Raw genomic sequence first — 25,025 nt, 5'->3', positions numbered from 1 at the left:
GAGCAGGAACCAGATCTCTGGAAGTGGTACCAGAGCAGGAACCAGATCTCTGGAAGTGGTACCAGAGCAGGAACCAGATCTCTGGAACTGGTACCAGAGCAGGAACCAGATCTCTGGAAGTGGTACCAGAGCAGGAACCAGACCTCTGGAAGTTCCCGGTTCTCTTCCTGACACCACATGTTTTGAAGACCAATTCAGATTTTTTGCTCAACTCTGTTTTTTTTGTTTGTTTTTTTTTTTGTGACTGGAATCAGACTTCTTGTCACAAGTCCATAACAAGATGAAGGAAGCTAATGAAATAAATCTTTTTTTGGTCTTTCAGTCATTGTTTACTACGTCTGCCTTCTTCTGGCGCAGAATTATGACATATGTCTCATGTCAAGGATGTAAAAGTAAAATCCAATATGGCCGCTCTGACAGCAGATACTTTGAAAACTATTGGAAATGTATCCAATTTAATACCATGTGTGAAGGTGGCAGAAATCTGATTTTTGAGGGTTGAACAGATCTCGTTCACCTGCTGTACCTTTGGACAATTTGCTTTCATTTTTCAATGCTCCCACAGAAGGAAACTGTCTGAGCCATAAAATACATCCACAGATGTTCCTCCATTTATCTCTAATGTTGTAAATTAACCAATAAAAATCAAACGTGGAGCTTACAAAGTGATGACATCATCATCTGTGTTTTCAAAGTGTTTAAAGGCCTCAGCAGATTAGTTTCAGCAAACTTCAAGCTAAAAGAAACTTTTTGGCATTTGGCAAACAGAAATTGTTGTGTTTGTTCTGCCCAACCTAAAACAGGATCGGTCCACTTGAGGTTTGGTGAGATTCAAGCGTCCCTCTCAGACATTAAGGTGGGCTTGACTGTAAATGTTTTAATGGTTGTCATGAACCTTTAGTTGACTATCCGCTGACCCTCCTCCTCGGACGTCCAATCACTTTGCAGGATTCTCTGCCCAGCGAGGGGTTTGGATGTTTGTAAATTTAGAAACCATCCAGCTGAACTGGATTCACATGACCAGGAGGCGACGCTGGCCGGAGCAGCAGCACACGCCCTCCTCACCATAACCGCCTCTGCCTGCGCCTGCTGACCTTCGCGAAATGCTGCCCTGTAAGTCAGAGTCTGCTGCTGGTCATGTGGTTATTCTGGTGAAGACCAGATTACGTTTCGGGGCTTTAATGGGGAAGACATCCTACCTGTAGATTAGCACAGTGGAGTATTATGAACAGCACAAGGTTTTTAAATTATCAGAACAAATATTACCAGAAAATTTTGTCTTCCAGAGTCTCTCTCCTGCTAACTGTTTTTCTTTAGTTAGAAATTCTTCTGTTTCTTTTTGTTTTTTCCTGTTAAAGGGAGTTTTTCTCTCCATTGTCGCTCCATACGTACTGGGTGTTTAGTGATTGTTTACTGTCACTAAATGTTTGTCCAGGAGATAGAAAGATAGTTTAGATGGAAACTTTTTAACCAGTTTGGATAATGAACTGACTTTACCGGTTCTATAACTAGGATCAAACTGGAATGAATGTCACTGACTTTTAATCTTTCTATATCATTGAATTTACTATAAATGTGTGTTTAAACTGGATGTTATAGTTTTTTTAAAGGGCATTGAGAAGATATGTGCTGTTAATTGGTTGATATCATAACGTAAAACTAAAAAAATACTTGCAGCATTCAGTGTTGGGGGACTGGCAATGCATTTAATTAATAAGCTTTAATGAGCTAAATTCGTGAACTTAACTCCAGTTTTTGGATTTAGTCCTTTTCTGGTGTTAAACAACAGCGCCTCCTGCGGTCACACAGTGGTAACACAGCATGATGTAACACCACACAGCATATTCTGTGATGCTGTCAACTGTAATTTTAGCATTAAGCTTTACAGAGAGGAAACAAACGCAAAAGGAAAAATAAAGAAAAATCCGAACAAAGAATAAAAATTAACATTTGACTATTATTATTACAACTTATGGAAATATAGACAGTCACAAGAGGAGAGCAGAGTATCCAAAAATTATCATCAATAGTATCACTACTTCAACTGGTTTTTACTGAAGTAAAAGTAAAAAGTAGCCATCCAAGAAATTACTCTAGTAAGACTAAAAAGTATTTGGTAAAAAGTTTACTTAAATACTGAGTAACTGATCAAATTATCAACCATTTAATATTTGAAAATTACATCATCAGATGGACCAAAATACAAAGTTAAGTGGAAATTTTTGTATTTTAATGACAAAAATGACAATCATTTATATAAGTAACAAAAAAATGACAAAATCAGGCAAAATAAATGGTTTCCAGTTCAGTTTCTTTCAATAAAAAACTTATGAAACTTTAACAAAAACTCCAGGTGTTTGTCTGTGTCTGGTGAATTTTTGGTTAAAATATGTTTGTTTTTTATTCAGAGGGTAGAAAATCCAGAAATTTCACACAAGTAAGAGAAGAGATACTTCATAATAAAATTACTGAAGTAAAAGTAAAAAGTACAGCAAATGTAACTAGTTACTATGTAACTCTGACGGCCACAGAATATGACAGCTCAGATATTGTAAACACAGAGTAACTTAGAAAAATACTAAGTAAAGTGGTAATTTAAAATACTCAAGTATTTAATGTTTTTAAGTTACAGTTTGGTCGCTATATCCGAAAAGATCTATCATATTAGTGTTCAGCTGTAATTTTAGTGCTAACATGCAACAGCGCCTCCTGCGGTCACACGGTGGTAACACAGCATGATGTAACACCGGACTGTAATTCCACATTTAAACCAGCAGGGGGAGACAAAGCAGCGCCTAACCACAGTTACATCACAACAATTTAAACTCCTTTTATTAATATTAACATAATTTAAAACAGAAGATTTCGTCTCTCCGACATCAGCTGGTTACTTTTCCCCCTCTTTTCTACATTTTTTTTTAAATTATTTTTTAGAGTTAGATATTTATTCAGCTGCATCCGGATGCGGAGTTAGAGAAAAAAAAAATCCAAATCATGAACAGATCAGTGACGGATCCTCTCCACAGGACAAACATGTGCACATGTGTGTTGATAATATGTCCTCCTGACTACCAGGAAAAAAAAATATTGTCCAATCACCATTTTTTTTAAATCCCACAGCCTTTGTAAGGTAATAAAAGGTTTTATGCACTTACTTTGGCTCTTCCCATAAAATGTGTTATTACTGATGAACGCCATTTTTATGAATTAGAAAAAGATACGAACAAAAATCCCACCCCTTCATATGTGGTATCATTGAAAAGCCCTAAATGTCCTCTTTAGATACCAAAAGGAATTAATTCAGTAGAAGAAATTGGGAGAAATTCAAGTTTAGAAATGTCCTCTACAGAGCACAAAAATTAACTAATGGAGGAGATGGTTGATGTAACAGGATGTGAGTGTTTCTCTGACTTCCTGGAGGCACCGGCAGCTGCGGGCTGCTGCAGTCCCGCCTCCTCTGCTACTTTCCGGGTTAAAACAGATCAACACCGGCGTCCTGGCGCGTTGCTCCGTCTATCCAAAGCTGCTTTTACGCTTAATTTTTATTCAAATACCAACACGGGTTTGGAAAACAGTTAGTTTGAGTGTGATTTAGATTTTTACATTTTTTGCGTGTTATTTTCATTTTGTGAGATGGCCGGGATGTGGGCCAGCCTGCAGGGATGATGATGTTCCCTGGAAATTATCTAATTACCTGAGGAAGAAGCAGCAGGGAGGACGGCACGCAGTGGGCGGGGCTTCACACATAACAGACAAAATGGTGAGGATTACAATGAGCTGCTCAATTTACTGTCACTGAGCCGCCAAAATAACTTTCAGCCCCTCAGAAACGTCTCCTGGTTTTAAAACCTTTAAAAGAAAACAAAGCTAAATCATGGATTAACTGTTTAATGCTATTTTGGGGAATTTGGGCACTTTAATTATACTTTCCACATAAGCCAGACGTTTAGACAGAGTAAATTGCTAACATGAAATAGGATAAAAAAAGTTCAGCAACAAGGCAGTTCAGAGAGTTTTAAACCATAAAAACACAACAGAGTAACCAGTTATGTAACAAACATTACATTTTGTCAAAAGTCATCGAGTAAATATACTTTAAATATCCTTAAGTCTGCCGCAACAAATAAATTAATCGCATCCAGTTTTCTACCAAAAACTGGATGATAAAAATTTTCAGTTTGGCGTTTTGGTCTCAACTAGTTCTGTGTTTGAAGGGCAGCTTTGTTAACAGAGACTTTATAATTTATTTTATTTGTTTTTTGTTTTGTTTATTTTTGATATTTAAAATATCTTCCAGTGTTAAGTATTTATTAGGGTTTAAAGTTTATTGATTTTTGAGAATGTGTTCTTGCGTCATTATGTCTTTAACATTGTATAATTTAAAAATGGTCTCAAAACAACAATGTTTTAATTTATCACAATAATTTCCAGGACAATTGATCATCCAGCAGCATTTGTTATTGTGACAGTCATAATAGATTTAAAGGAGCTAAGTGCTTTAGCAGTTTTCTGGAAGTTTATTCCAGATCTGTGGTGCATAGAATCTGAAAGCTGCTTCTCCATGTTTGGTTCTGGTTCTGGATGCGGAGCAGAACCAGAACCTGAGAGGCCTTCTGCTCTGACAGCTGCAGAGCTTTAAGCCATTCAGTGGTTTATAAACTGACATTCTTGAGGCAACAGAAGGCTGATTTTGTAACTGTCTTTATGTAGCTTTGAAGGTTCAGACCAGATTTTGGGCCTGATCTCCTAATACCTGAAGCTGAGCGTCGACTTTTGACCGTTCCTCTTTAGGTCCAAAGTCAATAACTTAAATTTAGTTTCTATCCACACATTTATCTGTCCAAAGCCTCGGCTCAGAGCTTGGGTGGGTTCAAAGGTCACCTGGTGACATGAAATGTGGAGCTGTGTATCGTCTGCATAGCTACGGTAGCTAATCTTGTTATGGAAGCTAATGTAGGAGACGTTATGTAGATATTAAATAGGAGGAATCCAGGAATGATCCTTGTGGTTCTCCACATTTAACTTCTGCTCATTACAATGAGAAGTTACTTACTGACACAAAGAAATGCCTGTTCTTTAGCATCTCAAACAATTTTATTTAAAAAAAGCCCCAATCTAAATAAATATAAATAAATAAAATAAAAACAAGGAGAATTAAAGTCTATTAGTCTGGAAATGTTATGAAGTAATTTCTAAAGCTCCAGGAATCCATTTAACCATTTAACTCAAGTAGGAGCAGCGACTCGTCATAATAAAGTTACTCAAGTAAATGTAACTAGTTATTGTGTTGTATGAGAGTAAAATGTACTTTAGGATCATGTGTTTCACATTATGCAAAAAGAAAATAAACAGGTGAAAAATTATTCATTTGTCTGTTTAAATCTATAAAAGCAAACAAAATTCCTTATCCACCTTTGGTTTATTTCTTTAAAAATGTTCCTGATGTAAAACCTAAAATGTAAAATTGAAAACTAAACTCTGACCTAAAGGTACGAACTTGGACCTCCTCTTTATTGCACTTTCTCAGTATTTTATAACTGTGGGTTAGAGGCATCCTCAGTTTTTCCCTTCTGCCTACTTATCACGCCTCAGTCATAAAACTGACTTACCAAACTTCCTCGCATGCGCGCAGCCTGAACCTTAAACCAGCGGCCTCCTCTGCGTCGAACACACATCGATCAGTCCGCTCTCTGCTGGTCCTCTGCTCTCTGTTTGCTCTGGGACTTTCTCATTTCAGCAGGTAAAAATATCTGCGCTCTCTAACCACTAAATACTGATCATTTTTATACAAATCGGCGTCATGTTTAATTCAGTTTAGCTCATTTGTTGCGTTATAAAGTGGAGTTTGTGCTTCTGGAAAGAGGAATGACCAAAATTAGCTGCTTCTGAGTTTGACAGATTTGTTGTTTTTAGACCAAATCAGCAGAATTTCAGGAAATTTGTCAGAGAAATCTGCAAACTGAGTTCTGGTGATGCAAATAAGACGATGTTTGCTCATGATAATAAGAGATAGTGATGGTATTTTCACTAAAGTTAAGCTACGTTTGTGTGTCAATGCTTAAAGTTACATAACTGAGTCAGGAAAATAGTTTTTATGCAAATTAATAAATATAAACAGAGAATTAAAAAAAAAAACTGGCAAAGGTAGAAATACTGACCTGTCATTACAACAGGTTGGTAGAAACTAGTTACATTCACCTGAGTAACGTTTTGGAAATATAAAGTATTTCTGCTCTTTTTTCTTCCCTCTGAATGAAGAACAAACACGTTTTACCAAAATTCATTAGCAGTTTTTGTTAAAGTTTCTTAAGTTTTATATTGATTTGGAAATGTATTTTATTTTGCCTGATCTAATTTATTTGTAACTATGTTATTTATACAATTTGTTTTCGTTTTGGTCCTTAAAATACTAATATTTCCATTTGACTTTATATTTTGGTCCATCTGATGACTTTTAAATATTAAATGATTGATAATTTGATCAGTTACTCAGCACCTTGGTAACTTTTTTATTCTTACTTGAGTAATTTTTTTATTTTACTTCAGTAAAAGTCAGTTGTAATTTGCTCACTTCTGCATTATAATATACTAAAACGATTAACTAATGTCCACATTTTAACTATATTCTTTGTTCATTTATCAATTAATCCTTCCTACAGTTTATTTTTTTACTAAATATCTGTTGCAAATGGTAAGATGAGTTTCACGTTTCGATAGGACGGTGTTGTCGTCTTTGCAGAAATTTTTAATTTCATATGAGGTTAAGTTGGATCAGCAAATTGTTTTTGTTTCCATTCTTCTTCAATTGTTGAGAATAAGTCTAACCATTTCGGTTTGGTGTTTGAACCTAAAATAATTCCCAAAAACATCAAAGAAATAGAATTTCAAGACTATTTTCATACCAGCAAGATCCTGCTGAAAATACGCCACCATAGTTAATAATTAAGATATGCTGATAGATAAATGCAAAGATCTGTTATTTGTGCTTCTGTAAATTTCAAATTAAAGTACCACATTATTATAATACTGATAAATGTATCAGAATATGAATCTGGGTGCATTAACAAGGCGAAAACAAACATGGTAAACCACTGAGACTTTAATAAATCCATTAATGTTTTGGCTAACATTATTTCTGACAGAACAAAACTTAAGATTTAAATAACATGGTATGTAGAAAAACAAAGCTGCTAGTTTTACCTTGTAAAGTTATAGCTAATATATCTACTAGAGCAAAACTGTATTCAAATTAACATTTTGGAAAAGTATAGTGTGTAAATCAGAACAAAGATCGTAAAGTTCTGACATTGTAAATAACTGTTATGTTGTATATCTCACACAACAAAGCTGTAACTATTGATATTTATGGCTAACAGATAAGATTGTGATAAAGCAATGACACTGTTAGCTTGTAAAGTTCTAGCAACATGTCACGTTATTGAATCAAACTGTTAGCATTAGCTTTCATAGTTAACATAATAAAAAAACAAAGTTCTGAGTTTGAATCTCTAGCTTTCTGTTAGCTTATAAAGTTCTGGCTAACGCTGAGCAGTTTCTATTAGCTTACTCCGGCTAACATATTGACTTGGCTGTTTACTTTGGAAAGTTTGGACTAACACTGTGTCTGACAGTTTAAAGTTATTTTACTAAGTTTTGGATAACATGTTATGTCACAAAGAATATGCTGTTACTTCTAGCTTGCACAGTTCTGGCTAATGCATCTCATAAAGTAAAGTTGCTGGTAGCTAGTGAAGCTGTGGCTAACAGCAGTTAGCAGGTGACATGATTTCCAACATTTTAAATCCTAAAGTTTTCCAGCTGATGTTTTCACCAACTTTACATGTTGTTCTAAGTTAATGTTTCTCCAAATTTTGAATTTGTAGTTGGTTTCTGAAATTCTCTGTAGTTGTCTCAGTGATTCTATGGAGTTTATGGATTTTGCAGAGTTTTATTCTTTCGTTGATTCACATGGATGTAAAAATATTTACTTGTTATTCCAAATGTATTTTTCAGGATTCTGAATACAGGAGGTGTAGCATATCTAATGACTGTGACGCCATGGAGTTTGGGCGAAACGGAGCCTCCAAGCACCAGGTAACCGCCGATCTTCAATGTTCCTCTTAACTTAGAAGAGACTGGTTTTGGTTAAATAATGGTTTTTCAGTCTGCAGGTGCAAACAAACAAGGTGCTACCGTTAGCTTCCACAATATTCACTATAAAGTGAAGCAGGGCGGAGGCTGTTTCCGCCTGAAGAAGGCCACAACCAAAGACATCCTCATTGACCTGAAGTGAGTACACGCGTCTGGCATTTTGTCTGAAATAGAAACTTATCCTTAGATTTTAAAGTAGAAAGCTGAAATAAGAGGTTATGTTTATGAGATTTTTCTCATTTCAAATTGTTTTATGAGATCTGAGCTCTATCTACACTCACCATGCAAAATCCTGAACACAACAACATTCCAGCCACCAGGTTTGAATTATGCAAACCATCTAAGAAAACAAAACACTCTGAACTTGTTGGTCTACGTGCCACAAGGAGCCCGACTGGGAGGCAAACGTGACATGATCAGACCTGTTCTTTGGTTCCAGATCAAATACCACATGTTGGGAGGCAAAGGAAGGAAGCTTTGCTTTGTGGAGCGACTCCGGTTTCTGCTTCGCCTCTGCAGCACACACATCGTCCGTTCAGAAGCCCGTTATGGCACAATACCTTCGGGCTTAAACCAACAAACAGACATAGTGGCAGGATGCTGATCTATTTAAACAGCCTGACACAATGAGAAAGTTCAGGGTGTTAAAGTCACAGAATCAAGTTGGCTTTAGGGATTTCACGGTTGTGCAACAAATCAATTATTAAGAAAAGTAGCATTAATAGATCAAAATAACCAAATCGGGTCACCAAATGATAGCCAGGAACATAATTATCTAAGAGGTTGAAGTCTTAGTCATTGTTTACATACCTGATGAGATTTGGTATTAGATACCAATATATGTGCATAATAAACACAGGAAACTTCTCTCCAAACACTAAGAATTTATTAATAAATACTTCAACTATCAGTTATTGATCTTTAATAAAGATTCCTGCTGCTTTAGTTACTCTGACTGTAAACTTAGTCCAACAGACACAATCTAAGTTGGGTTTTTTTAATCAGTTTGAAGGTTTTACCAAACTGTGGATCTTCATGGCATCATTAATATCATATAATTGATTCCCACAGATGTTATAGTTTGGCACAAAACATGGGTATATTTAATTAAGATTCCTTCAGCTTCAGCTTTTCTGACTGTAAATTTTCCCAACAGGCACAAAAGTTTAGTTTTTTTTATTTAATTTGAAGGTGTACCAACCTGAGGCATCATTAATATCATATAATTGATTCCCACAGATGTCCTGGTTAATCAGTCACTGCTCTTCCACAATAAACCCCAAACAGGAGTATGAAGTAGAGGGATGGATCCTGAGTTATTTGGTCTCTGGAGCGTCTGAATACTTTTTCATGATGCTGTTATTAGAAACAATCCTTCATTGTGTGGATGTTATGGAAACTGTTTTTGGTCAAAGGTCAGGGTGTGTGTTTCTATGCATGCAGGATACTGTATACAATGACTGGTATCTTCATTATATTCCTGTTGGTGTAATCATTGACAGAGTTGAAGGAGGGTTGAAACTTTGTTTAAACTCATGTGAGTTTAAACTTTATTTAAACCTAAAATCTGCTGGGACAGCCTGTCCCAGCAGATTTTACTCCGCTAACTTTCACCTCTCTGCTGTTCATATGAAGAGTTTACTGGTGGCTTTTATTCTCCAAGTCACAACAGCAGCTCCCTGGGGCTAAAATCTACCAGAAAAGATGGAGTTTTCTAGAAAATTATGTTTTTTTTCTACCAAATGGACATTAAGATCTATTGAATCAGCAACAAAATCCCATATTTTTGCTAAAAGCATAAACTAAAATGAACATTGTTTTAACTGGTATCCAAAACCAGCAGGACAACTTGCAGCATCATGGTATCGATGAGAAAGTCTCTGAATGAATGACTAAACGTTTTTCATGTTGACATAAAATGCAGAGTCAGCATTACTGACATGGCATTCCTCAGTTGTGCTGATAGGAAAACTGAAGCAGTTTTAGTTCCTTGTTGCAGGCAGTCACACAGGTTCCACCCCGCGGGATGCAGAACTGAAACTGGAGCCTCACTGATGTCAAAACATTGGAAAATGTCCTGAAAAAACACGTAGTAGGCAAATTTAGAGAAAAAAATCTGAATCATTCTTCTGTCTTATTTTTTTGCTTACTCATTTTTCAGATCTATTTAAATTATGTTATTTCTTCCACTATGTAATATCTTAGATATTTAATTTATTTTAAGCATTTTAAATATACAATCAGCATGAAAAAAGTTTTTTTTTCCAACTCAAGCCAATTTCTCGTTTTATTAATCTGAGAAAGCAGCTCCGTAGGGCCAACATAAATGTCTATATTTTAACACAGATCATAAATCTAGAATTTTAACATTTATTTATTAATAATGAGAATCCTATTAAATTTGAATTCAGCAGTTTCAGCGTGGATAAATTAAAATATGTTAAATTATTTCAAATGTAAGATTTGAAGGAGCTTGCAAGTTTACTTTGTAAAACTGCGAATAATAATCTTTATATTGTTGCGTTACCATAGCAACTATCTGATGTCATGTGTTTAATCTTTGCGTTTGAGCTCAGTTTGTTCACAAATAAACCTAAGCAAATATTAATTATCAGTGATAATCTGGTGATTTTAACTGGAAGAGGGGCCCCTAAATTACATTCCCCTTAAGGCCCCATAACTCTTTGGGCCGGCCCTGCAGCAGTTTTACATCTAGTTTGTTTTGTGCTGTAATCCTACAGAAAATCCTCCTTTTTTTTTAACTTGATTCATTAAATGAAGTCGCCTCCAGGTACCTTGAATACACCTGACAGTTCACCTCTCACCTGCAGTGTGATGGATAATCTGATAATCTCCCAGGATTAAGCGTTTATCTTTATTGAGATCAGAACAATTCTCCAAAAGATTAAAGATTTTTCTGTTTGATAACGCTCCGGTTATGAAAACTGCCCGAACCTGTTGTTATGACTTTAATGTTGTGAAAACTTCAGTCAAAGACCGTCTTGTTGCCATGTAATGGTCTGGCGGTTCTGAGTCGTTCAGCTGCTGCCTGCTGTGTTTTATTGTTTAGTTCGTCTAATCATTGACAGAGTTAAAGGCTGGGTCACCCTGTGTTTCATGTGAGGCTGAGCTCTCATGCAAACCTGTGTTTTTATCAGTTTACTGCTGTCTGGTGGCACAAATTTTCTAAACTAATCATTACTGAATAAGGCAGATTTTCCGCCTTGAGATTCTTGGTTTTATGATTTAATCATCCTCATTTTTCTCATTTTAAATGCCGTAAATTCATCTTATGTTTAATCTCAGCTGTGTATAGATGTTATAAAACGTTTTCTTTGGTCAAAGGGCAGAGAGTTTTTATTGGATTATGAAGTAATGTGAGCTGTTTTCTGCAGCGTTGCACTGAAGCAACAATAAAACCTTCCTCTTTATGTATTTAACTTCCATGATGCTAGTTTTAGTATGTTGTTCAGATATGCAAAGTTAGGTAACTCTAAAACACGGAGGAGAATTTATTTGTATTTTTACATAATTTTATAAATAAATTGTCAAAATGGGGAAAAAAAGTTATAATTTGGAGCAAATAAATTTGTAATTTTGTCAGATGCTGGCGTCACAAATGGCTTTAAGAAACAGGAAGTAGAGGTTGAAAACCCACATGAACCACAAACCGCTGAAATATTTCAGAGTTTCATGCCTCTGGTAAGGCACAGACCCATCAGTGGACAGGAGCGTTTACTACATCAGAACTTATTCTGTGAATGTGTTTTAATTCCCCTTTAGCGCTTTAACTCTCTCAGAAAATCCCAAAACCATCTATAGTGATTTTTCTTTTTTTTCTTTTGCAAAATTGAAGAAGACATTTTGAAATTTTTAATGCAATACTTCAAAATGCACCTAAAACCGTTGATGGAAACACTGTTGTAGACTAAAAGTATCTACTCACATCATGCATGTGGCGACAGTGGACCAGAGGAACGTTGTACGGAAACATTTCTGTTCTGTTTAATGAAAAACATCCAGGTTTTGCTATTATTTTATCCGTAACATTGTTGTTTTGGGCCTGAAGGAGATTTTAGTTCTGGTGTGGCTGTGAAGCCTTTGAAGGCTCCATTTTTACAGGTTTTTGATCCTCCTCTTTTTAACACTGTAAACCATTTTATTTGCTTGAATCGTGGTCTAATTAAAGCGACTGTGTTGTTGGAGGCTCTGTAATCAGCAGCTGGGTTCTGTTTTATGACCGGTTCCTTTCATGTTTGGTCCTCCTCAGCGGGCTCATGAAGCCGGGCCTGAACGCCATCATGGGAGCAACAGGAAGCGGGAAGTCATCGTAAGTCTTCTGCATCTGTTTGTTATAAAATTTTACCTTTCCTGCATGTTTTTTACTTAAACTAAGACAAAAATTAGCTCAAGCGTTTTTCCCTCAGTCGTCTTTCTAACTTACTAACAAAGACGAGAATAAGGATGAGGTCAAATCCAGAATTATTTATATAAGTAATCAAATTTATTGTGTTTATTGTTGTGAATAATGATGTCATGTTAGTGAAAACAAAACCACCTTCTGGACCCATTTTTAATCTTAGTGCTCATTAACTGCATGAGAAAGAAAATGGCTCCCAAATTTTCTACGTTCCTTCCTGTTTTCTGAACACCAGATGTAAATAAAAACATCTCATCCACAAACCGGTTCACATGCTTTGAGAGAGTCTAGTGCCAGAGGGAGAAATGGCTCATGGTCTTTTACCAAAGAGAAATCTGACGCTACATGATCTTTGTTTACGTTTTGTGAAGAAGGAAGTTGAGTTCAGGTTCTTCTTCAGAGGTTTTTTTTTGTGTCATTTCCTTCTGTGGTTCTTGGTGCAGCGCCACCACAGGCGAGGAGGGGAACAGGTTCTCCAAAGGGTTTGGTTGGTTTGACACAATGCAGCCTGAAAGAAAGCCACAGCAGCTGGAAATTAAACAAATGTTATGATAAATTGGTTTGATTAAGGACCAAAACTGCAACATTTGTTACACTTTTAACTGCAGTCGTTCGCTTTCAAACTACATTGTCAAACTAAGCAAACCCTTTAAAAACCTGTTCTCCTTCTTGCCTGTGGGGGCGCTGCTTCAAGAACCAATGAAGGAAAAAAAACACAAAAACCTAGGCTATCTAGGCTAAAGTGTTTGTTTTGGTTGTATTTACCCAAAATGCCCCGCGTTGTAGTCCGCTTCCTGCTTCTGGAGTGGTCTGTGATTCGCTTGGTGTTCACATATGCATTCGATCTGCACCAGAGTTCACTTCAGCCGAACACAGACTGAGGTCTGATCAGAGTTCGACTGAACATTCACACCTCCCCAAATGAAGTAGAGTTTGATTAAAGTGGACTAAACAGCGCTGGTGTGAATGTACCTTTAGAGTCAAACCCAGCCTTATTTACTGCTGCTGGTTTCTCTTCAGGTTCCTGGATGTTTTGGCAGCCAGAAAAGACCCGTCAGGCCTGTCAGGAGAAGTCCTGATCGACGGCGCTCCACAGCCTCCCAACTTCAAATGTCTGTCTGGATATGTGGTCCAGGTAGGTGAAAGCAGTCAGGAAGCCTGACCCACAGAAGCCAGCTTGAAATGTTTTTCCATTCAGGAATGTTCCCTGGAAGGGAAGGAAGAGACCGCCTGCAACAATACGACCGGCTTCTTCGGCCAAATCTCATTAAATAAACTGTTTTGAAACGCAAAGTCGCAGAAGAGGAAGTTTGATTCAAGGATAGAAATAAAGGTGCATCCAGCTGCAGCTGAAGTTTGAGTTTTTTTAAGCAGTGGCTTCCTGTCTGCAGGACGACGTAGTGATGGGAACCCTGACGGTCAGACAGAACTTCGCCTTCTCTGCGGCGCTGCGTCTGCCGTCCTCCATCAGTCAGAAGGAGAAGGAGCAGAAGGTGGAGAAACTGATCCAGGAGCTGGGACTGGGACGTGTGGCTAACTCCAAGGTGAGGACGCTGGAGAGCAGCTCCAACCAGGAAGTTAGAACCTGGAAAATCAATAAAAATATGGATATGTTGCACATTATAGTTTACATGTGAAAATTTTGCACATGCGCACAACGCTGGAGGGCAGAAATACGATTCTTTTACATGACATCCATATTAATCCAGTAGCAAAGAGGAAAAGACGCAGAAAAACATCTAGTTCGCCAAAAAACATGCAAACATTTCCCCCACAAAGAACAGAACATTCAGTCCGTTACAGTTTTATGCTTTCAGGCTTGATTTTTATCTTGCTATTAATAAGTGATTGCGTTGGTAGATGAGCTACCAATCTAATCTAACACAGCGGTGGTTCATTAGCTTATTTAAACACCTGCTCTACTGATGATGTCAGAGATGTTGGTGTTTAGATCACCTTATTTATTTATTTATTTTTTTTTTTTTAAATGAACGGTTAAAAAAAATTTCCACAGCACATCTACATGTTAAGTTGTCAAAGTCAAGCTAGCATAGCTGACTTACTTCTGTGTCCCTCACTATTTTTTAACTTGTTTCCTGACCTTGCTATCTAGTTGTCGTAGTGTTGACAATTGGTAGCAAAGCACTGTGTCCCTTTTCTTTTATATATCATACGTACATTTAAGATTTAGTGTGTTGACAAATTTACAGCTAAAACCAACGTTGGTCGTCATTGGCGATGATGACTAGCTTTTTGCGCATGTTGCGGGAGCGAAGTTAAAGTATTCATGATGAGAAAAAACAAAAGTAACATGAATGAGACGGAAATCTGACGTTTATTGGGTTGACTGTGGTAAATATCACCCACGATACTTCCCTGCTGCGTTTCAGGTGGGAACGCAGCTGATTCGTGGGATCTCCGGCGGGGAGAGGAAGAGGACAAACATCGGCATGGAGCTGATCATCGACCCGCCCGTCCTCTTCCTGGATGAACCCACCACAGGGCTGGACGCCAGCACCGCCAACTCTGTGCTGCTGCTGCTGAAGAGGTGAACAACACATTCAGTTTGCTGGTTTTCTCCCAGTTAGACCACACTGGGCTTTATTGATTTATTTACGTATTATGATCCCATTCAGCTGCAGTAGAACTACATCTATTCTTACTGGGATCCAACAGAATGATATTTACGTAAAAGATTAAAATCTATACATTTACCTCGTTTAAGTGCGGTAAAGTTTCCTACAAATCCTGCCCTGCCATGTATTTATAATTCTACACTAAAGGAGAAGTTTTTAAATAAAATACAAGTTAATTTTAAGACTAATATGTTTCTAATAACAAAAATCAGTGAGTCTGTCTTTGACCAGCTTATTGTACATTGAAATATTATTCCGATAATCACACGTGAATATTATACGCACAGCTCTGCTTTGTATATAATTTATCCAGTAGCCTTGTTAATGTTATTATTTGTATTTTCTTGTGAGTTAAATTATTAACATATAGAATGGTTTGTTTTCTAATTTTGTGAAATTATTGTAAACTTTAAAAGTGGTTATTATTTACGTCAGGCGGTAGTAAAGTCTAACTTCCACATCTCTATGACATTATGAACTTTTATAAATAATGTCATGTCTGGTTACTCATTTATTTATAATCTATCCAACTATCTATCTTCTTCCAATTATCCAAGACCAATATAAATAAATGTTATAATATTGTCATGGACACAATCAGTATTAATAGATAATACATCTGGTGTCATATTAAATAATTTACCTGAAGTTTGATCTAAAAGTGGGTGAAATCAACTCACGCTTTCATTCTTTGGTTGCCTAGCAACAACCTGCTGGCTAAGAAGCAGTTTCAAGTCCCTCCCTCCATTCGGTTACCTAGCAACAGCCTGTTGAGTAGCGGTTTCAAGTTTCCCCACTTTGCCTCATTTAAAAACAAAAAACAACGGTGTGAAGTGAAAACTGTGGATGAAATGGCAAAATCATGTTTGGCAGTGTTTCAGATATTTAAAACAAAAATCTAATCAACATTTATAAATATTGATGGAAACTGTTAAATCAGGATTTGTTTTACAGTCACCCAACAATAAACCACTTTCTAGAGGACTTGAAGGAGTTTCTTAACCAGCAGAGACACTCAAAAACCCCAAAGGAAAAACCTTAAATGTTTTATAACTGAGCCTTAAACTTATTTCCAAAATTTTGTTTTTGCAGGATGGCAAACCACGGTCGCACCATCATCCTGTCCATCCATCAACCGCGGTACAGCATCTACCGCCTGTTCGACAGCCTCACGCTGCTCGTCAATGGAAAACAGGTCAACATAACCAAAATATCTCATAATCAACATCTACTGACCAACCAGGAGCCCTAAATGTGAAAAAAACAACCAAGTAACTTTGTTTTATGGTGAAATTGAAACATCCAGGTGTACCACGGCCCGGCACAGAGAGCGCTGGAGTATTTCTCTGAAATCGGTAAGAAGTGGATCAAACATTCAACTTGTTTTGATTCAGCAGGGATGTTTTTTTTTTGTTTTTTTTTTAGCTCAGTTTGGGTTTTTTTCTTCCAGGATATCACTGTGAGGCTCATAACAACCCTGCTGACTTCTTCCTGGACGTCATCAACGGAGACTCGACCGCAGTCACCCTCAGCAGCCTGGAAGAACACGGTAGGTTTGGCTTTAATCCAGTAAATAACTATTATTGTTTTCTACTTTTATTGAAAAAAAGTCACGATTATTACGGTTAACCCACTAATTTATGGTGTCAGATATAATTTGGATGATATAGAGGGATGATTGGTCATGGCCTTTGAAATCTAAACAAACAGTAGTGTGTGATTGGGATATCGGAATCCCTTTCTGGTACGTCCCCGGAGATGGACATGTGCCACTTGGGGTGAGTCCTCAACAGAGATTAAGGACTTAATGAATATTCTATAATCTAAAGACTTGTTTCCACTGAGTGGCACAGGTTAGTAATGTTTGGTATACTATTTGGTCTGTCTCCATTAACAGTGGGCTGTACAACCGACCTGTACCGGACCATTCCTGGGCCCCCTTCAGTTGTAGGTTCATAGGACAATGATTCAGTTTGGTATGGTTAGGGTGGAGCTACTGGTACTGGGGGACAGAAAAATGTTACTGCTTGAGACAAAACAAGACATTGCAGTCGTCACGTCTGTTGTTGCACTAATATGACGCCATGTTAGACGTTTGGGTTTAATCTGCCCAACTGGTGGTTGAAGCATTCCTCTGGAGACAGAGGACCATAAAACAGCATGCTAAACCACACCGACCCGTGTCTTACCACTCAGTGGAGACAAGACAATAGATCTGTAATGCTTTGGTCTTTGTCAAGTAAAAGTGAACAGGGTTGGTGTAAACAGGCAGTGCAGAGCATCTTATCCCAAGAACTTGCTTCTCAGTACAGGAAAAACCCTAATCATAAGGGGAAAACTGGTGGCTAGCTGTTGAGCTCAGTCTGAGTTAACTTGAATAAATGTTGTTTTTTCTTGTTGCAGACTCTCAACAAGATGCAGAATCAATGTCCAAGTCCAGAAAAGGAATCGAGGACAAACTGGTGGAGGAGTACAGGAACTGCCAATACTACAAACAGACACAAGACGAGCTGGGTAAGTTCAAGAGATACGAGATTTACCCCAAAAACCCTTTGGAGAGACAAAGACTCTACAAAGACAGACCATTGATTAACTGACATCATTACTAATAATTTTCCAAATGGTGTTGTTAGTAGAAACATTGACAGAGGCCGCTTTGTCTCGAGAAATGTTAGTTTTCACGTCATTTTCTTACCTTGTATCTTCTAGAAAGGATTTTTCAGGGAAAGCCAACAACCAAGAGTTCTCGGTTCAGGACCATCACCTACAACACCAGCTTCCTAACCCAGTTCAGATGGGTTCTCAAGAGAACCTTCCGCAACCTGGCGCTGAACCCGCAAACCTCCATCGCTCAGGTAATAAACCGCAGATTAAACTCTTCTCCATATCTGCTTCCTTTAAACTAAACAAGGTTCTGGTGGGTAGAGTTACCTCTGTAAAGATCTGTAGCAGCATCTGCTGGACAAGAAGGGTACTGCACGTTCAAACACATGAAGTTTCTGTATTTCAGAAGCCAGTTTTACTCCTTAACGTAGCTCTGAGTCACAAAGTTCTTCTGAATTTAAAACGTTTAGAGTTTGTATTGTGTGTTTCAGGTAGCGGTGACGCTCTTCCTCGCTCTGGTTGTTGGAGCACTTTTCTTCGATGTCCAGCTGAATGACAGCGGGATCCAGAACAGGTATGTTACTCTTTTATAATCCAGAGCTGAGTTTGTGGTTTTGATTTTATTCTGTGATCTGATTTGGTCTCGTCTCTGTGTGGTTGTGTTTTCAGGACCGGCGCTCTCTTCTTCGTCGTGGTGAATCAGTGTTTCAGCTCGCTATCGGCCGCTGAACTCTTCATCGCAGAGAGGAAACTCTTCATGTGGGTCTGACTCTCAAAATCACATATTTATATCCTAGAGGACATTTAGATTGAGGACTGAGTAGCAAAAATAATAATTTATCTTTATGGAGGAGGCTTACTGACGAAAGCCATCATATTTCTCTCTCTGCAGCCATGAATACATCAGCGGTTACTACAGACTCTCTGTCTACTTCCTGTCTAAGATCCTGTCTGACATCATCACTCTGAGGACCATCCCCGCCATCGTCTTCACCTGCGTCGCCTACTTCATGATTGGTAGGTACCATACTGTGATTGTAAGAGAAATTATTATTGTTTTTTTTATTGTAGTCATGAAGTCGTAGGATGTAAAATTTAAAGAATAAAGGATTACGTTCGGACTAAACCTTGTGGCGTCTTCATGAGAAATTAAAAACTGGAACTGATAACATTTAAAATGTTAAAAGACGAATGACTGTATGTGCTGCTCTAAATGGCAAAGAAAAAGGGAGTTAATGTCATATTTCATCATGTTATGAATTAATTTATGAATTTTACAGTTTGATTAGTGAATCTTATACTTAGTTTGCTAACTTTATTTAAATTGTTAACTGAATATTGAGTTTGTAAGCTAAATACTTTGCTTGTAACTATATTTAGCTTGCCCACTAAATATTAATTAGCAAACAGAATTTAGCTTGGTAAATATTTAGTTTGCATGCTAAAAATATTTTAGCAAATGTTTTGCATCCTAACTAATATTCAGCTTACTAATTTAGTTAGCTAACTATTTAGCTTGCTAACTAAATCTTTTGTTAATAAGCTAAGTTTATCTTGCTAACTTAGCTTAACAAAATTAGCAAGCTAAGTTAGCAAAGCTAAGCTTGCTAACTTAATTTAGTTACCAGGTTACCAAGCTTGCTAAATGAGTTAGCAAGCTTGGTAACTAAATATAGCTAACTATATTTAACTTTAAATATTTAGTTACCAGGCTAAATATTTTGCATTTTAATTTTTCGTCATGTTAGGTAAAATTAGCCAAGTCTAACTTGCTAACTATATCTAAATAGATAGTTATACCAATTGTATATATTTAGTTCTCAGGTTAAATATTTATCCATTTTTTCAGATATATCTGCAGATGTTCTTCGCTGTAGCTGATCATTTTGTGCTGATTCAGGTTCTGCTCTGGTCGGTGTGTTTCAGGCCTGAAGCCGACAGCGGGGGCTTTCTTCATCTTCATGTTCAGCGTGGCTCTGGTGTCGTACACCGCCACCTCCATGGCCATGGCCATCTCGGCCGACCAGACGGTGGTGGCCATTGCCAACATCTTCATGACCATCACCTGCGTCTTCATGATGGTAAATAAACACTCAACAACGCTCAAAATACACTAAATATTCTTGCAGAGGAAATATTTAAAACGGTTGCTCAATTTCGTCACTAATAATGTATTAAAATATTTGAAGGAAATTCAACTCTTCTTATTATTTCTATGATTGGACAAAAGATACAAATAAAGAGAAAGCCCATCTGTTTTAATTATACAGCATCATTCTAAGAATCCACTTATAAATTATAAAATTAAAGCGTAAAACCATCAGTTAACACAGTTTAATATTAGTTTGGTCGTTTCAATCTCTAATTCATCAGGTCATCTGCTAAAAAACATCTTTTCTTCTTGTATTTTAAAGGTCTGATGTATCATTTCCTCTATTTCCACGAATATTTGTTTATTTTTCTACTTTCCATTAGTTTTGGCCCATTGTGATGTGATTTGGTCAGCATGCCTTTATTTACTAGCTTCTGTTTATAGACAGAGTTTTTGAAGTTTCATATTACTTTACATTTACTAGAACCTCAGTATTTTATCTGTTTTATCATTTTACTGGCTGTACTGTAATTATTTTTAAAGTATTATCAATAATACAGGTGAAAAACATTTAAAATCTAATTATTTGTGCAGATCTTTGCAGGTCTGTTGGTGAACGTAACCTCCATCGTCAACTGGCTCTCCTGGTTGAAGTACCTCAGTATACCCAGATATGGACTGAGTGTATGTACACAAACCAAAAACTATCCATATTTGCTAAAATTAAAATTGTGAATTGAATGTTTTTAACGTGTATGCAGTAATTTTTATTAATTATTGTTCTTCATTTTTGGTTTTTAGGCTCTGCAAGCAAACGAGTTCCCTGGTCTGGAGTTCACCTGGAAAGGAAACATTTCCATGTAAGACGCCGAGAAAAACACAAAAACAAACTTTTAGGAACGACATTAACATTTCCGCAGCCATATGTTTACTTTATTCTAGGGCTGCGACTAACAATTATTTTAGTTATTGATTTTATTCTATTGATTATTCTGACAATTTATTAATCAGATAAAAAATTGGTATATTCTGCATATTTTTCATGTAAGCCTTTTTGTATAATGTTACAAATATTTTAAAATAAACAAATAATAAATAACTTATTACCTAAAATGTGATGACATCGATCGCTTTATCATTTGTAGCAAAGGACACATCTGCAGCTAAAAAAATACTGGCATGTTTTTTTTTTATCATCAATTAATTAATTACCTTTTAACGCCAAACCAACCTGGACTGTTTAATGCCTAAAAGCTCAGTGTTGCTGATTGTAATGCGTGTTGTGTGTTGAGCAGGTCAGGTGAGGATTACCTGAAGGAGCAGGGAGTTGATTTCTCCACCTGGGGTCTCTGGCAGAACCACCTGGCTCTGAGCATCATGATCATCTGCTTCCTCATCATCGCATACCTCAAACTGCGCTTCATCAAGAAGTTCACATAAAGCCTTCAGGAAACACTGCAACCAAAATTTAGACACAATTTGTTATTTTCCATCCATTTGGTTCATTATTGTATTTCGGTTGTTTATTCTGTTGAAACCAGCTATGTTTATCCCAGATAACTTGTGAAATGTTTGGTTCTTACTCACTCCGTATATCACTGCATCATGCTGTATGAGTATAGCTTTATTTTGATTTTTGCACTTTAATGCTGAAAGTCATGTAAATTTATCATTTTATATATGTAATTTTTTTTCTACAGAAATAAAGCAGTTCCTTTAAAGCAAACAAACATGGAAACAGTTTGTTTAAAAATAAATATGATTATATTCTAAGTTTATTCTTTAAACTCTTAATATTATTTTTCCCCCATAAAATGCCAACTCAGATCAAGCTTGTTGGTCATCTCAGTGAGCAAGGTAACATTTGACGCAAACTAAAAATAAATTCCAATATCATTTTTTTCTTTGACCTTTTTAAGATTTTATTTAAACAAAAATAAATTCAAGCTTTACTAAATAGCAAAAAAAATTTTTTTTACTTTATTATTTACTTTATATTTTGGTTTAAAAGAAGCCAAAAGAGGAGTTAAGGCAGGATTTTCTCTATCGCGTCAATTTGTGTAAAGTAGCAACCGTTAGCCCTGTTAGCAACGTCTGCTAATAAAGCTAACGGTTAGCTCACTGTGTTTTAATCGGGCTTTTGTTAACCAAATAATCTGTTATAAGTAAACGCTTGTGTGCTGATACTTAAAATCCGATCTATAAATATATTTGTTGTCTGTATTGGACTAAAATTCCGTCACACACGACCGTAGCGCCGAGAAGCCCAAACAGATGTAGCATGCTAACACGTCCGAAGCTAATCAGTTACTTTATTTGGAAATACGTCACAAAAAAGCATATGTCTCAAGGACCCTTAACATTTAGCCAAATGGCAAACTAATTCGTCATAAATTACGTTAAACAGGAAATTCCTAAGTTGATTTCAACTCTTAACTGAACTGTTTAAGTTAAACATGCCACCCAAACAGATTTCTCAGAAAAATTTACAAAAGAAATATGAAGACAGAAAATAGTAATTCAAATATTTTTGACAGATATCGTCCTAATCACAGCAGGATATTTTTTTCTAAGCTTGTTCTTTACTGCTGGTGAGGGAATAACACAAAACACTGAGTTATCTTTATTTGGACACCAGGAAAATGTTAATTTATCAGAGCCTGTTCAATAATGTCACCTCTAGGTGGGGCTGTCGAAGAAGCCCAGGTGTTTACTTTGAACACCTTTACAAAGTTTACTATATTTAGACACTTGATGTCTTAAAGTGTCAGCTTTAAAGTGCCTTTTATTTTGGTAAAAGAAGAAAATGGAAGGGGATCATGATGAAGATAAAGCCTGATGTAAACAGACATGTCCCTGCTGTGCTGTGGGGAAATCCACTTTAATAATGGGAGAGCTGCTTCTGTAAACGTGTGGGAGGGAAATCCTCACCTGTAATCTGAATGAGTAACTGTTTCCTAAACGTGTTGCTAAACAAATCAAAAGCTGAAGCTGATTCATCCGCACAAATTACACCAAATAACGAGGCTCAGCTCTGATCTGACAGGTGGGGGTGAGTAAGTGGTGCAAAAAGTGGGTATGCAGTGGATGCAACGCATAGGGTCGCTGCACTAGAGGGGGCGCAAAAACGATGTGGGGATTTTTTTTCCTAGCCAGTATGCTATGTACTTATGAAATGATCAATAACGGAGGAACAGCACTGATTAGGCGCCCCTCCCTCCTGCCAGCCGCTCTCCCCTCACATACAGGTAGCTAGGGCTCACGTCCATTCGAGAACGCGCTGAGACGCGATTTATTTTTAAATTTGTAAATAAATTTCTTATAAATTCTGCAGCCAGGTCCTTCTCAAACAAGGTAATCTGAAAAGACAAGTCAAGCAAAATGTTTGTGTGAAGCCAAATTTAAGGAGCGTCAATTGGAATATATCAGAGAACAAACATATTTAATGAAACGGGTTGATGAGGTGGTCAATCTGAATCATAAATTATTTGATAAAGTTAAACAGCAGAACGATCTCATAAGGAAAGTACTCACAGAGAGAAGACAGCGCAAGAAGTCAATGGTTTCTGTTCAGGTTCAGACAGATTCACAAGACGACTCAAAGCAGAAACCAGTCTACCAGTCTGCTTCAGCACAAACAGAGACGGATGTACAGGGAACCGGCTCACAATTAAAACCAGTCTGTCGAACAATTTCGACCCAAACCGAGATAGATGAACTGGAAACCAGATGTCAATTCAAACCAGTTTATCAGACGATGACAGATCAAAACTCGGTCCCAAACACTAAGACACCAAAACCTGACTCAGAAATAACACCAGAGATCCCTCAGACAGTTTCTGAACAAATGGAGACAAAACTTTGCACAGTTTCAGAAGACATAACAGGCAAGGTTCATGGAGTGTCCACAGAAGGACAGAGTGGCCTAAAGGAAGAACAGAGAACATCCCCTCCACAGATAGAGATTACATGACAGGAAGATCTAATCCAAACAACATCTCAGGAATCTGAATATCAAGCAGCTGAAGAATCATCTGAGGAGAACAATGAACAAGAAGAGAGCCCGAGGAAAAAGATCTGGCAAATCAAGATGGCCTTAACTCCAAAATATCGGTGCCAGTTCAAGGACAGACGTGAAGTCCATCCAGGGTAGAGTCAATTTATGTCTCCAGGATATTAGATTTAAAAGGGGGCTAAGGCCACCTGTGGTTTGGATGATTGGCAGGAACTGGAAAAAGAGCTGCTGTTGTTAATTGGATATTTCAATATTAAAAAGGCAGAACTGCACAGGGGGAAATGTCTCCCCCTGCAGGTCTGGGTTCTCTCCAAGTAATCCGGCTTCCCCCACATTTAACATCAGTACTCATGTTCATCCACTGTTCATCCACAGTAACCTTACATAACAAGTAAGGTTCCTGTAGAATTGGAAACTTCAGGAACTGGAAAAAGAGCTGCTGTTAATTGGACATTTCAATATTAAAAAGGCAGAACTGCACAGGGGGAAATGTCTCCCCCTGCAGGTCTGGGTTCTCTCCAAGTAATCCGGCTTCCCCCACATTTAACATCAGTACTCATGTTCATCCACTGTTCATCCACAGTAACCTTACATAACAAGTAAGGTTCCTGTAGAATTGGAAACTTCAGGAACTGGAAAAAGAGCTGCTGTTAATTGGACATTTCAATATTAAACAGGCAGGACTGCACGGGGGGAAATGTCTACCCCTGCAGGTGTGGGTTCTCTCCAAGTGGTCCAGCTTCACCCACATTTAACATCAGTACTCATGTTCGTCCACTGTAAGATTTTTATCTCTAATTCGAAACAGAAAAGGAGACAACCACATTTATTAATTAAAAGGAGATTTAGAGAAAGAAAATGTAAACAATGTGGAACAGAAAGAGCTATCTGTCTTCCTCTAAATCAGCTTTTAGATTTTTTTCTAGCAAACTTTCAGCTTTTCTAAACTCAGACGTTTCTAAAATATTCCTTGAAAATTTCTGAGTTTTTTAACTTAAATTTGCTGCTCCTTTCTGTTCTGTGGCCCTGACACGCCGTTGTCTGAATCCTCTAGCTGGCTTTCACATGTGAAGTGTTTTGGAAACCTCATCTCTGGAGATCAAACAA

General features: G+C 37.2%; 1 protein-coding gene across 2 annotated transcripts; it reads left to right on the top strand.

The window, feature by feature from the left end:
• The first annotated feature begins 3,448 nt into the window (after window positions 1-3,448).
• abcg2a (ATP-binding cassette, sub-family G (WHITE), member 2a) lies at window positions 3,449-21,633 on the top strand. 2 transcript variants are annotated; one of them, XM_015011695.2, is made up of 19 exons: window positions 3,449-3,760; window positions 8,014-8,094; window positions 8,165-8,289; window positions 12,422-12,481; window positions 13,592-13,706; window positions 13,963-14,115; window positions 14,962-15,119; window positions 16,300-16,402; window positions 16,514-16,562; window positions 16,658-16,756; window positions 17,611-17,721; window positions 17,917-18,062; window positions 18,303-18,385; window positions 18,481-18,570; window positions 18,704-18,828; window positions 19,738-19,892; window positions 20,498-20,587; window positions 20,705-20,763; window positions 21,199-21,633. In XM_015011695.2, exons 1-19 carry the CDS (start codon window positions 3,758-3,760, stop codon window positions 21,341-21,343), a joined length of 1,950 nt encoding a protein of 649 aa, XP_014867181.2. In that variant the 5' UTR covers window positions 3,449-3,757; the 3' UTR covers window positions 21,344-21,633. The 2 variants fall into 2 exon arrangements, with proteins under 2 accessions (XP_014867181.2, XP_014867182.2); XM_015011696.2 differs by lacking the exon at window positions 3,449-3,760 and adding an exon at window positions 5,620-5,740.
• Window positions 21,634-25,025: the final 3,392 nt, after the last annotated feature.

Source organism: Poecilia mexicana, unplaced genomic scaffold (genome assembly GCF_051168715.1).
Source record: "Poecilia mexicana isolate PSO_F unplaced genomic scaffold, ASM5116871v1 scaffold_18, whole genome shotgun sequence".
Taxonomy (NCBI): domain Eukaryota; kingdom Metazoa; phylum Chordata; class Actinopteri; order Cyprinodontiformes; family Poeciliidae; genus Poecilia; species Poecilia mexicana.
This window is presented reverse-complemented; position numbering and strand designations above follow the sequence as displayed.

What these genes read in the sequence shown, in the direction of transcription:
- abcg2a (XM_015011695.2), top strand. An exon ending in ACAGACACAAGACGAGCTGG is followed by an intron (nt 17,722 to 17,916) that starts GTAAGTTCAAGA and finishes TGTATCTTCTAG; the next exon opens with AAAGGATTTTTCAGGGAAAG. An exon ending in TACCCAGATATGGACTGAGT is followed by an intron (nt 20,588 to 20,704) that starts GTATGTACACAA and finishes TTTGGTTTTTAG; the next exon opens with GCTCTGCAAGCAAACGAGTT.